This window comes from Haliotis asinina, chromosome 15 (assembly GCF_037392515.1).
Source record: "Haliotis asinina isolate JCU_RB_2024 chromosome 15, JCU_Hal_asi_v2, whole genome shotgun sequence".
NCBI lineage: Eukaryota > Metazoa > Mollusca > Gastropoda > Lepetellida > Haliotidae > Haliotis > Haliotis asinina.
In genome coordinates, this window is record NC_090294.1 from 3,863,752 (window position 1) to 3,877,125 (window position 13,374).

The 13,374-nt window shown below is 42.9% G+C and overlaps 1 protein-coding gene across 1 annotated transcript in view; it reads right to left on the minus strand.

The window, feature by feature from the left end:
• Positions 1-856: 856 nt before the first annotated feature.
• The window catches only part of LOC137265616 (high mobility group protein 20A-like), a 34,052-nt gene continuing 21,534 nt past the window's right edge, over positions 857-13,374 (minus strand). The window contains exon 11 of the mRNA XM_067801048.1: positions 857-5,941. Coding sequence (XP_067657149.1) covers positions 5,822-5,941 — 120 coding nt within the window. The 3' untranslated portion in view covers positions 857-5,821. The remainder of the gene's footprint in view (positions 5,942-13,374) is intronic.

Consider the following 13,374-nt stretch of genomic DNA (forward strand, 5'->3'; position numbering starts at 1 on the left):
CTCCCATGATCTGTAGCCTGTGAATGTCAGGGGTAGAATAGGCCTTCAGCAACCCATGCTTATCATAACAGGCGACTATGATTATCGTAAGAGGCAACTAAAGCTCAGGCTCCCTGACTTGGTTGACATGTCATCGATTCCCAATGACGCAGATTGATGCTCATGCTGTTGATCACTGGATTGTCTGGTCCAGACTCGATTATTTACAGACTGCTGTCATATAGCTGGAATTTTGCTGAGTGTGGCGTAAAACTGAACTCACTCACTTGCTCCTAGATCTGTTGGTGTTGTTGAAGACGTGATGTGACAGTGTCTCTAATTAACTGAAGAGCGCCCAGTAAAACAGGTGATTGAGCTACTGGTATGCAAATGTTTACAATGGTAGCTAGCCAACAGGATCTAATACTAATTCAAGCCTGTTTGAATCCCTTCAAAGGACTCTTTCAAAGCAACACCATGAATGAGCGAGTTTGATTTCCATCAGCTTAAGCAACATCACAGCAGGGGACACCAGAAGTGGGTTTCACATTGTGCCCTTGTGGTGGAATCAAACCCTGGTCTTCAGTAAGACAAGTGAACACCTGAACCACTAGGCTGGCTCACTTCAGCACTCCATGCTTGTTGAAAGACTAATGGATCAGGCTCGCTGACTTGGTTGACACAGACTGTCATATCCTGATTGTCTTGATTGATGCTCATGATGTTAGTCATTGGATTGTCTCGTCCAAACTCGATTATTTACAGACCACCATCATATAACTCGAATACTGCCAAGCGCTGCACTAAACAACAAACCAACACGTAAAAACTATCAGCCATCCAACTCAGAAACAAAAAGGCAATGACAATGACAGAATTATACAAAACAAGTTTATTTACTAATTGACAATAAATAACAGTACACATACCTCACTGTGTACATCAGAACTAAGTGTTGGTTTGTCCATAATATAACACCAGACAAACTATATCTCAATACATCTCCTTCCAAGTCAGTCCACCAGAAATACCCACCTACAGGACCTGTGGTTGCTGTTTCTATATATAGTCAGCCATTACAACTATACACTGTACATAACATTGGCCTCAAGAAAAAATAGAAAATGCCACATTTCAGTATGTGAGAAAGTGCAATCATCCTGAAACATACATTTAAGTCACAGACAGAAATGGCACAGTGAGACACTGATATCAGAGTATTCTAATTTTGATGAAAAAAAAGAAACAAGCTAGCTTGTATTGGATAATGCCAACACTGTATCTGAATAACACAGCATCATCGTGTGTTCAACTCAAAATGTTCCCAATAATGGACATCCTGGTTTGCCAAACTGGAAATATTAAACAGTATCATCTAGCAGACTCTCTATTATTCAGACAATTAAACAGTTTGTTGACCAGTACATAATGATATAGAACTACAGATGCCACACATTGCATGACAGGTGAATACGGCAGTATATGTTTGGGTATTTTGCTAGGGCTATATGACCTCGCATATCATGGACATTATCACCTTTCTGTGATCCGCATAAGGTCATGGTTGATATATAACACACAATAAGTAAGACGTCCCTGTAAACATAATATATACTGACACCAGTGTACTACTAAGTTTTGGTAGGGATACTTTTATCTTTCAACTGATTTACATAATACATACTACTCAAAAAAGGTTGAAAAGCACCTGATTGTTTCATATTTGGTGAGACCAAATTTGTTCATGTTTTTTACGGATTTGGGGCTCAGAAAACATAAAGGCAGGATGGAAAAAATAAATATCACCATTTTGAGTTATTTTCCTGTAAAACACAAACAGCATTTTACTTTCAGCATCTTATGAATTTCATGTGGGACAAAAAAAATTAATTAGGCTGGGAAAATAACTTTTTTGTTCTTGATCTTGAAATAAGACTTTTAATAAGAAATAGAATTGGTCTGGCCTTACTGTAGATCATTGGTAAGGGCATGGCATTAACTATAGAAATATGAATGGATTAGGTATTTATTAAATTCTTTTGATTCATACACATTTAGTATTTCAAAAATACGGATCAATTGCCTGATTATCTGCTTCAGAATTTGAGTAGTATATATATCAGTATCTGTATGTCACACAGAGCAGGTGGTCATTATGGATATAATACCAGGGTATAACACATAATTGTCTCCCTTTGTACTCCTCAATACATCAGCATGGGGATATTAGTAACCCCATTGTATACCACATGTACAAACAAGTGACAAAGATATGTGATTATTTTACTGTGTTAAAAACAAAGAAATATGAGGCTTCAGGGCATACATTTTCACCACTATATCAGGCCAACTGATGGTACTGACTGAAACATGTTTTTATAGGATTATTAGAAGTTGAAGGACCACAAAGAAGTAAAACTTTTAAAGAAACCCATAATCCTTAAACAAAGTTATCCAGAGATTTATCTGGGATTCTAAAGTAAATGCCCTCTCAAATAAGCTAAAAAAGAATACTGCTATCTTGTTCAAAATAGTTCGCTTATACAAAATGACAAGAAATCAAACATAATTACATTCACATAAATGACAATAAACACCCTGTGTTGCTATATTCAAATATTAAGTGAGTCCTCACATATCTGTGTGAAACCAGTGCCAACATGATTCCCCTTATTACCTCCCTTGTCCTGGCAGGGCGTTTTCAAAGTTGAAATAATTGGTCTTTATGCTTGTTGAAAGACCTGCTGACTAAAATGGTGGTGGACATGTACAGAGAACAAGTAATATGATATTCCGAATCATTCATATGCTAATAATAACATTCACACACTGAAACACACAAAACAAACTCTCCCATAGCGACCTGCAAACTATAGACAACACTAGATATGTTGCATTTAGTATTTATCTATAGTACTGTAAAAGAATTTAAAGCAATATCTGCAATAACTATGTCAAATGCTGTTGTAATGTGTAAAGCATGTTATACTTTGTATGAGGATGTAATGATTCAGTTATAATGATTGTGTCATGATCCACTTTGCGTGAAAATCTAGGTCTAACGATTTACTCTCAGTGAGGCTACAATTGTGCATGAGAGTGAGAGGTGTAATTGTGTTCTTTTCCATGTAACCACATCTTGTGTGGGGAACAAGAATAATTTGATACTACTTTTGGAAATATGATCGCAGTGACACCAGAAACAAAATGCAACAGAAGAGTTCCACCAATATATGCCAAAAGGAAGACAACAACTTGTGTGCAGACTATCTGCAATGGCATTTCACAGTTAAATTAAACTATGTCTCAACAGATTTACTTGCATCATTTAGTGTTAACACATAAAACAGTCATGTCAAAGTGACATGTTACATTATCATACCATTGTTCCATCTTCAATGATTCATTCACACCCTTATTCACAGGCAGTGTTAACAAGGATACAGAAAATATCCAGAATATTCCCCCCAAAACATGTAAGTGACAATGAGGACAATCCTGGACAACTTCCTGCTGCATTGGGATTGCACATGTACTATACAAAACTGTAACCATGGCAACAAATCTCTTTCAGAAATAATAACCTGTCTTTATTCAAATCAACATTAGCTTGCAGTTTTAAAAAGAATGGGAGTGAATTAAGTTCAAAGCCTCTTCGTATCTGGGGTGAAATAGGATTAGGTCACATACCAGAGTAGAGATAAGGGACACAACTCTGTATGTCACAGATCCCTGTGAGAGGCCTACCACATCATAAATGTTGTTTTAAGACCTGTTTCAAAACAGCACCTAGAAAATAGCTAAGGTTTGATAAATTAATAGTGTGTTTTCTAATTACAGTCAATTTCAAAACATCAGCGCTTGGCCAATTTTTCTTAAATACTTTTTGGTTGAGACTCTACAACAGTTTCACAACTTTATAATTATTTTGTGCATTTGGTGTATTTTTTTCACATGTGCTTGACTAGACATGAAAACAAAGTACGATTCAAAGGATGACTAAAACTCAGTGTCTGCTGTCAGGTGAGTCCTTGTTTTCCCACTAGAATGGGTGTGCAAGGCAATGATTGTGACCAGTGATAATCTATATACATATAATCTATATATGTACTAATTGATTCTGGAACAAAAGTAAGATACAACAGTTCTTTTAATGCAAAAAATGTAAACATGACCAAAGGAACTCCACTAATGGCTGTTGTAACACATGTGAACCAATTACTGTGTTTCAACTCTCGCATCAGTGTAGAATCTCAAGTGACTAGGTACGGACCACTGTCTGAACCTGACAAACTGCTCCAAGGGAACACATTAAGAATGGGACTTTAAACTGTGAATCAAATTCATTTACAGAACATTCTTTGTCAAACGTTGTTTAACGCAAATTGAAAATCAGAGGGTATATGACTGTTAAGCAATAAACAATGTATTCTAGCCTCAAAGACCCATACCAGCAAAAACTTGACAAGGGAAAGTCATTTTAGTTCTGCCTGTTTTGTCAGGATGCTTTGACAAACTAAAAATCTGTTGGCCAAGAGCTATAGCAGTGCTAGCTAGAACCCATATTCACATACTGGCTCCTTTAGACACAGACCATTGACTTAAATTCATGCATCTTGCCGAGAGACAACAAATCACAGAAAACATTCATATTTATTTAGTGAACAACTCACAGGGCAAAGAATTCTATTGCACTGCTTTCACTCATTCTAAACACAAAGGTCTCCCAAAATAGCAAACACTTAACCCTCAAATAAATAAATGCTGCATCACTCATAAGACCATATGAACATCATTCAGAGTCAGGATACAAGTTATAGAAACAGGTGTTTAGTACATGTGTCCAAGGGAGCTAATTTTAAGCCAGCTATCAGCTACTTCAGTGGCCATGAAATGGTTCAGAATCTGGAGTTCTAGTTTTTCTATCAGCACAGTTGGCTACCTACAAGTGGAGAAACTTGGGAAGAACTCAAGATGATTTATGGTGTGAGAGGAAGACAATTACACCATCTCATAGGAAGCTCTTGTCCATTCAACTTATGTATTTGAAATTCCAAAAATATTCTTTCATGTCCTAAAGATGGGCACAACCGTTATTGGTATAAAAATTCTATTTATTGACAATTGTAACCCACAACGGATCGAGCTTTCCTAACTGATGCCTCAGGTGTTCTGTTTCACCTGCATGGTAATATATAAAACATTGTGCTCAGCAGACAAAATGCAGATCCTAGTTTGTCTAAGCCAAATACCACAGCAAACACTGCAATGTGACCAACATGTGCCTTGTAACACCTACATTTGCAATACATGATTCATGGTCATAATCATCTTGTGTGTAGTAAGACTATTTCCAGATGAGTAGCTTCTTTTATTACCACATAGTCTGAAAACAGTATATAGAAGTAAAATACCTCACTTATTGTTTCCATAAAAGTCCTGACACAACACACTGGATTACACTTATCGTAACAGGATCTTCAAACATTGGTTTAGAATCTTGGTCACCATGACAATGAAATATGATACATTTATCTTTTAAAGCCAGCAGACCATGTTGACACAACATATGATGAAAGATTTAAACAAGTTTCTTTTTCATCTCTGTTTCTTTCAGATAACATGCACAAACTTGAGAGTAAACTCACTACTTCATACTCTCAACATGTATCTGAACTCATTTGCCTTTGGTTTTAGTCTGATGAAAATGTAGAATTGCACAAACTGATGATGATGTGAACACAGATGAATCCCGCCGTCACTGACGCTGCTGCTAGACATGTCACTGGCATGAAGACACAGGCTGTTGTAACATGTTCCTGGACCTTAAAACTCTTGCACGTCAGAAATTAATGACCCCAAACAAAGTTGGTACCATTTTGAGTCCATCAATCTGTGCAGCAATGGACAGGCTATAGGCTTTCATTGTCTTTGTATTCTGCTCCAGCTTGCTCTCATACTCCTGAAAAAATGAAGAATTCAGTTACTGTCCTGTGAGCGACTGGGTGAGTGAGTGATGGTGTGAGTGAGGGTGTGATTTGAGTGAATGAATGAGTGAATGAGTCAGTGAGTAGGTGAGTGAGCAATAAACAACAAGATCATGGCACAGGACACTAGAAATGGGTTTCACACATAGAACCAGTCCACAACCACAGCAGGACAATAGTGCTGAAAGCAAACACCAGCCTGCCTCGCTGCACCCCTACTCATTTGTAATGAGCGTGCTGGCTCTCCACGGAGTCCAGGACAAAATCTGTGTCCTGTGTGATCACATTACTTGCTTCCACGGTAACCACCAAACACTCTACAGAGATGTTGTGTTGCTAATAATCGTATGTCATCATAATATGACACATGAAGTGACTGGAGTTTAAAAACCGTTTGATTAGCTTTGTTTGAGTTTACTATGTACACACTCATTATACAGACTCTCACTGCTTTATCTGGACTATTTTATTATTTTATTTGGTGAACACTCAATTTAAACATAACAAGTGTTTGCCCCAAATATGGCAATGTCTCTGTGCAACTAAAGAATGAAATATTTACAACTTTACAACTCACAAACAAGATGTCTGATATGAACAGTATCAGCATAATCACCCAATGAAGATGCGTCGACATAAACTTAACAACGAAAGAAATGCAACTTTGTTTTTCCTGTCAAGTTTTTAAATAGAAGACATAAATATGAACGCTTACTTTTATGGGATTTTATATTTTCGAAACTATCTTTTGCCATTCAGTATAATTGAAGATATTGGGCGCAATGATTCATGACATATTGCTCTTACAAGAGTTTGAAAACTGGTCAAAGTGTTGGGGTGACTTTGAAGATAAGGTCAAGATCACCCAAATCAAATGGTGTCTGTGTAAACCCCAAATAAAGGCTGTTACCAAATTTGAATACACTGGGTAGGCTGTCACCGAATTAAAAGATATTGTGTACTACAGTTCGTGAGATATCGCTTTAACACAAGTTTGAAAAGTGGTCAAAGTGTCATGGTGACCTTGAAGATGAGATCAAAGTTACCTAAACCAACTGGTGCCTGCGTAATCCCCAATCCCCAATATGAAAACATTTGGTACAATTAACAAGAATTATTAAAATCTAAATATTTTAGATATTTAAATACTTACCTTACCATAGGTCTTATGCATATTACCTCAAGCTTCGCTAGAAGAGATCAGACAGTCGTTGATTCGCCATTCCCTAGATGGCTACCTCATGTAATCTACGAATGTAGTCACGGAAGTGACGTGATCTCCCCACTCGCGCAAGCGCGAACAATCCAAAAATCACTTTTACTGGCAACAGGAAGGTCCGAAGAGTCCAGAGTGGGGAGGAGCATCCAGCGTTGGGAGGGAGTCACCGCCCTATGGTAAGGTAAGTATTTAAATATCTAAAATATTTAGATTTTAATAAATTTTTAACTTACCTTACCATAGGTCTTATGCATATGGCTTCGACAGATGGATGGTGGTGTGGACTCCAGAGGACCATCCCTCAGCAACCAGTGCACATGCATTAGGAGAACCTGGGAGACCCATGTCAACAGTCACAGGACAAACCTGGAAGCAGGACAAAGAGTAACCCTAGGGAACTCCAAAGAAAAAACCGACGCACCCTGAAGGTGAGGTTAATCTTAAGACCAACGGTAAGAAACAGTGTTATTACCTAAAGGGCGGCCGGCCGGGTAAGTTGCTGGGCAACCACCAACGGACTGTAGTCCCTCCATGTCCTCAACTGCCAAGTCCCCCAGGTAGTGGGAAGCGAAGACAGTAGACCACTTCCAAAAGCAGCCTTCCATAGTTCGTGGCACTGTGCAATTACTATGGAGGGCCAAGGTAGATGCCAACGCTCTGATCTCGTGTGGGTTGTTCGCCACCGGATGAGGTAGATGCTTGGCATCAAAAACCGTCAGGATCGTAGATCGAAGCCATAAGTCGACTGTGTTCCTGTTCACCTCCCCTTGCAGGTAGTCGAAAGTGGGATGAACATTCTTTTACGGGAACGTCTCTTAGAAGCCAACTTCCGGATGTAACATCTGAGGGCTCGAACGAGACACAGTCGCACCTCCTCTAAGGCATGTTGTCCCAAGACTGAAGATGCAGGAGGAATGGAGAACAGCCTGTCTGGCTGTCCAGGAAGCTGATTCTTGGCCACAAAATCCCATAGGAGACCCAAGGAGGCTTGTCCATGCCTTGACTGCTCAAAGCGAACATGTGTGACGTCCAGGGCATGAATTTCACTAACTCTAGCCGCAGTAGCCAACGCTAGAAGGAAGACCGTCTTTTAGACGAAATACATGAAGGAGGCTTCCTCTCATACGGCTCATACGGAGGTCCTCTAAGATGTTGTAGGACGATGTTGAGGTCCCAAGCTGGAGGATGAAGCTTAACTTTCTGGTCCTCCAATTTGAAAGGCTTGAGTAGCGCAATAAGCTGTGGTATCTTGGAAATCTGTTTATCCGCTTTAATCGCCAAGAAGGAGTTCAAAGCCGACAGATAAGTCCCCAAAGTACTGCCTCTAAGATGCTTGCAGTTATGCAGGAACAGGAGGAAGTTCGCTAAAAACTGTGGAGAAGCTGTCATAGGATCTTGCGGTCTTGAACACAAAAACTCTCCAATGAGCGTCACTTGTCGTCATATAAGGACCTAGCGGACATACGATGCACACAAGCTAGGACGCTTGCCACTCACTAGCCCTTAACTCTCAATGCCTTCTGCAGATGACCCAACCGTGAAGATGAAATCTCAGCGGGTCCAGATGAAGCTGCCGACTGTGCGGATGTCAAAGCAGACGTAACTAACCTGGAAGCTGGTACGACTCTCTGCTGGTGAGAAGACGCAGGTCGGGGAAGCATGGCCTGGCTGGCCACCAAGGCGCGACCAAAGGCAGTCGCAGGTTCTGAGTCTGCTTGACCTTGGTCACCACTTCTGTGAGAAGGGCTGATGGTGGAAATGAGTAAGCGTCCAGACCTTCCCACGACAGGGACATCACATCAATCGTCCACGCCTGCAGGTCCACTGAGTGGAAATCCTGTGCTCCAGGGCGATTAACTTCGCCACTTGAGATGAGTACCCCTTGGCCCTCAAGACTTCACAGATGGTCCAGGCACAAAGATGAAATTGCGGCGGATCCAGGTGCAGTGTCCGATTGTGAGGATGGTACAGCAATTGGTCCCACTCTAGAAGCTGATTATTTGAAAGTGTTTCGACACACAATATTCTCTGTTGGTGATATACGTAGGGGGCGAGATAAGGCGTCTGCCATGAAGATGCAGGCTCCTGGTATGAGAGATACTTTTATTTGGAGGATCTGACTCGACCACGTCGAAGGGTAGAAACGACAAGAAGTGTAGTAGAGGTCGAGGCCTCCTTGACCCTTGATTACCTAGAAGGCTACCATAGAGTTGTCCGTAAGGATCATCAGTAGCTTGTCTCTCGGTGCTGTCAACCAATGATAGACATGCATCACCGCTTTCATCTTTAACTGGGTGATGTGAAGAGATAGATCTCCACTCTTCCAGAATCCTGCTGCAACCTCCTTGACTAGATAGGCACTCCTCCTTGACTAGATAGGCACTCAATCCTTGGAGAGACGTGTCTACCTAAAGATGGTTGTTGAATGACGGCTCAAATGTGTAAGTTCCTACGCAAACATTGACCAGCGCGTCTACCACGGGTGTGGTGTCGAGACGTCCAATGTCGTAAACCTGTCTTGAAATCATGATCCCTGTCATAGACGTAATAGTGGACGTCTACGTCTGATCATATCCTGAGGTGAAGTGAGCAAATCGAGTAGACATTATCACTGACACAGTGACAACGGGCAGAGTACAGCTTGTGTATAACATCGCCTTGAACTTTGACTCCCGAACCTGGGACGGCGATGTGATGAATTAAATCCCGCGGAGTTAGATCCTCAAGTCATCCAAGCTGACTTAACAGCCTGATAATGAAGTCCATCTCTCTCAAGAAAAGCTTGTATGCCGTGAAGAATGCGTCATTATTTGACTTCAGAACGACCACGCTGTTTATTATGAATGTGTTGACATTTCAATGAAGTCTATTTAAAGCTGGCTGTCTGTCCGATCAGAAACTGCCATACATCGCTGCATGCCTCCTGACAGGCAGCGTTCAGACTAATGTTAGAGGATCTCTATGCCGACTAGAGGCATCCAATGCTGCTGTAGACTGCTAGTCTAGAGTGTAAACGACATCTTCCCATCGTAAAATGACTGTAAGTCACTGCAGACAACTTGCTAACACTAGAATAAAACAACACATTCTGCGCAGGGCGTTGTCCCTCGATGACCAATCAGATAGTAGATGTAACGACCCTGGGATCCTTTGCAGGGCGTTGTCTCTCGGGGACCAATCAAAATGTAGACGTGACGTCACCGGTGTAGCACATAACTGATCATCATGAAATCTTGTAAACGGTGTTTCCTTGCTAGCCTGTAGGCTTGACCGTAACCATGCTGTTTGGCGAGCACGTGTGTAAATGAGTAAAGCGTGCGAAAACTGTTCCGCCACTTGAAACTGAAGTAGACAATAGCTTTCCAGGTAGATGTGTTGGCAATTTTTCCCCGAGGATAAATGCCGTCCTCTCTTGTAATCACGAGGTGTAGTTAGACGTGGCACTTAGTTGTTGTCTCGAAGAATCTTCGTGACCAAATGAGTAAAGCAAGTGAAAGAAAACTTTCTCCGCTTGAGGCTTATGTAGACAAACTGTAACGTAAGGATCTTCGAGGATGCGACCAGTCCCTCCAAAGGACACCCAGTCTCCCGCCTACCGGCATAGGAATACCTGGTAAGGTGATTGATCCTCGAGGCGTTGTCTTCAGACCAGTCCATCGCCGCCGCCGATGTAGCTGACGCCAGCGCAGAAAACGGCTTAAACATTTGCTTGAGTTCAGTCTTCAATGCCACCCGCTTAGAATCCTGCACTCTGTAAGAGTGCTGCGAGGAGCCCAATAACTGCTACAGAGATTCACCCAGGACAGCCACGCTGTTCGCGAAAACCAGGCTGTGTATCTTGTAATCTGACTTCCTGGACTTACACGCTTGAAATTCGGATTAGATGACAATTTCGCAAAGACCGCATTTAACAACAGCGGGATGAGTAGCTCCGGCGATAAATGAATTGCTGCAAGGTTGCTGGAATCAACCGAAGGCGAAGGGCAGTCCACTCGAAGACAACTGATAAGGGTAGTTAAGTGCCATCACCGTCGCCGTCGTCTCCTGCCTCCTCGTCGAAGTCCGGGCAAAAAAATCTGTTCCTCCCGGTCCTCCCAGGACACGGGATTCGAATCACGCCACAGTGTAGAAGACGAAGTCGATGCATGAGCAGCAGATTCCTTGGACGGGATTCAAGGTGGTTCCGGCTACCGCAAACGCCGAGATCTGGAGGAGCACCGAGGTGATATGGACTGGGATTGCAAGCAACGTCTTCACCTGGTAGTAAAGCGAGAGTCCTCATTCAAAAGGGCGACGCGGGGACCGTGAGCTTGACCGAGAGCGCCGACAAAGACTACTGTGGAGGGTACAGGATCACCAACTCCCAGGGAACCTGGAGCGTGATCTGCGCCGAGATCGCCCTTCATCCAGCTGTCGTGCAAAACCTCTTCCCTGGACAACGTATGCAACACCCTGGGTGTACGGTAAGGCGCAGGCGCTGGCGCTGGCACAGGGTCCGGCGTCGGCATAGGCGCTGGTGTCGGGATAAGCGCTGACGTCCGGATAGGCACTGGCGTAAGCACAGGCGATGGTGTAGACATAAACGCTGGTGACGGGATAAGCGCTGACGTCAGGATAGGCGCTGGCGCAGGCATAGGTGCTGGAGTAAGTACAGGCGATGGTGTAGACATAAACGCTGGTGTCGGGATAGGCGCTGACGTAGGCATAGGCGCTGGCGCAGGCATAGGTGCTGGCGGAAGCACAGGCGATGGTGTAGACATAAACGCTGGTGTCGGGATAGGCGCTGACGTAGGTATAGGCACTGGCGTAAGCACAGGCGCTGGTGTCGGCATAGGTGCTGGTGTCGGGATAGACGCTGGCATCGCAGCAGCACCGGGCGTCAGCAGGGAGCGCAGGAACCTCTGGACTTCCGGATGAGACAAGGCATCTGGATGAAAACAGATCCACGATGTAATCCAGGCGAGGTGGTTCCGGGGCATACAGCATACAGGCGTCACGGACGAACGCCCCATCCCAGGCGTCGGCACAGTCGCTGAAGGCGGTTGTAAGTCAGGGTCGTCCGGCAGAGATCCCAACGACCACGCTTGAGACGACATCCTTCTCTACTGCTGTGCAAAAAGCTTCTTCTTAGCCGCAATAAAGTCTTGAAATCCGCCACCAATAACGACTCGCAGTACTGGCAGCGTCCGTCAAAAGAGCAGGCTAGAGACGCACAATCCGGGCACCAAGGGTGAGGAACTTTCGCTGATTTCTGCCCCTAGCTGATAGTGTAAAACTGGCGAGACATACACAGTTAACTGTAACAAAACAAGACATAACAATGCGTGGAAACCAACGCTAGGAGGTAGAAAAAAACACCCCTACACCAGAAATGCAGCACCAACGCACCCCCACTATAAAGTAGGCACGCCCGTAAGCTCGTGACAGCGAAGGGCAAACAACCAGAAAGGCTACCTGCATACATCGCAACGTGGCACGAAAAAACGTATAAATGCAGTGAAACATGGGCAAAAATACTAATCGACATGGAAACCACATGGAGGAAGAAAAAACCAGCAAGATATAATACCCCCACGGACGCCATGCCTCACTCACACACGACGCGGGCGAACCCACCCCGAAGTGAGAGAAAAAAACAAAACAACACGAGGTAGCAAAGTAAGTGCAGTTAAATGATTACTTACCTTAACACGCACACCTAAGGGATACAAACCATACCTACCCGTGAGGAACAACTTTATTGAACCACAAAGTAGGTAAACTAAGCGAACCAAAAAAACGTCCGAACAGACGAACGCTAGAAGTAAAAGTGATTTTTGGATTGTTCGCGCTTGCGCGAGTGGGGAGATCACGTCACTTCCGTGACTACATTCGTAGATTACATGAGGTAGCCATCTAGGGAATGGCGAATCAACGACTGTCTGATCTCTTCTAGCGAAGCTTGAGGTAATATGCATAAGACCTATGGTAAGGTAAGTTAAAAATTTGGGACATACAGACAGATGGACGGATGTACATACATGTATGTACAGACATTGCTGAATACGTAGCCTGGCGTTCCCTACTGCAGCGAGGGACAATTAAAGGTCACATGCAACGCAAAACACAACTGTGCAGATTCTGATACCTTTCGGTATGCTCTTACACCAAAACAAATCATCAAGAATGCCAATTCAACCTATAAAGTTA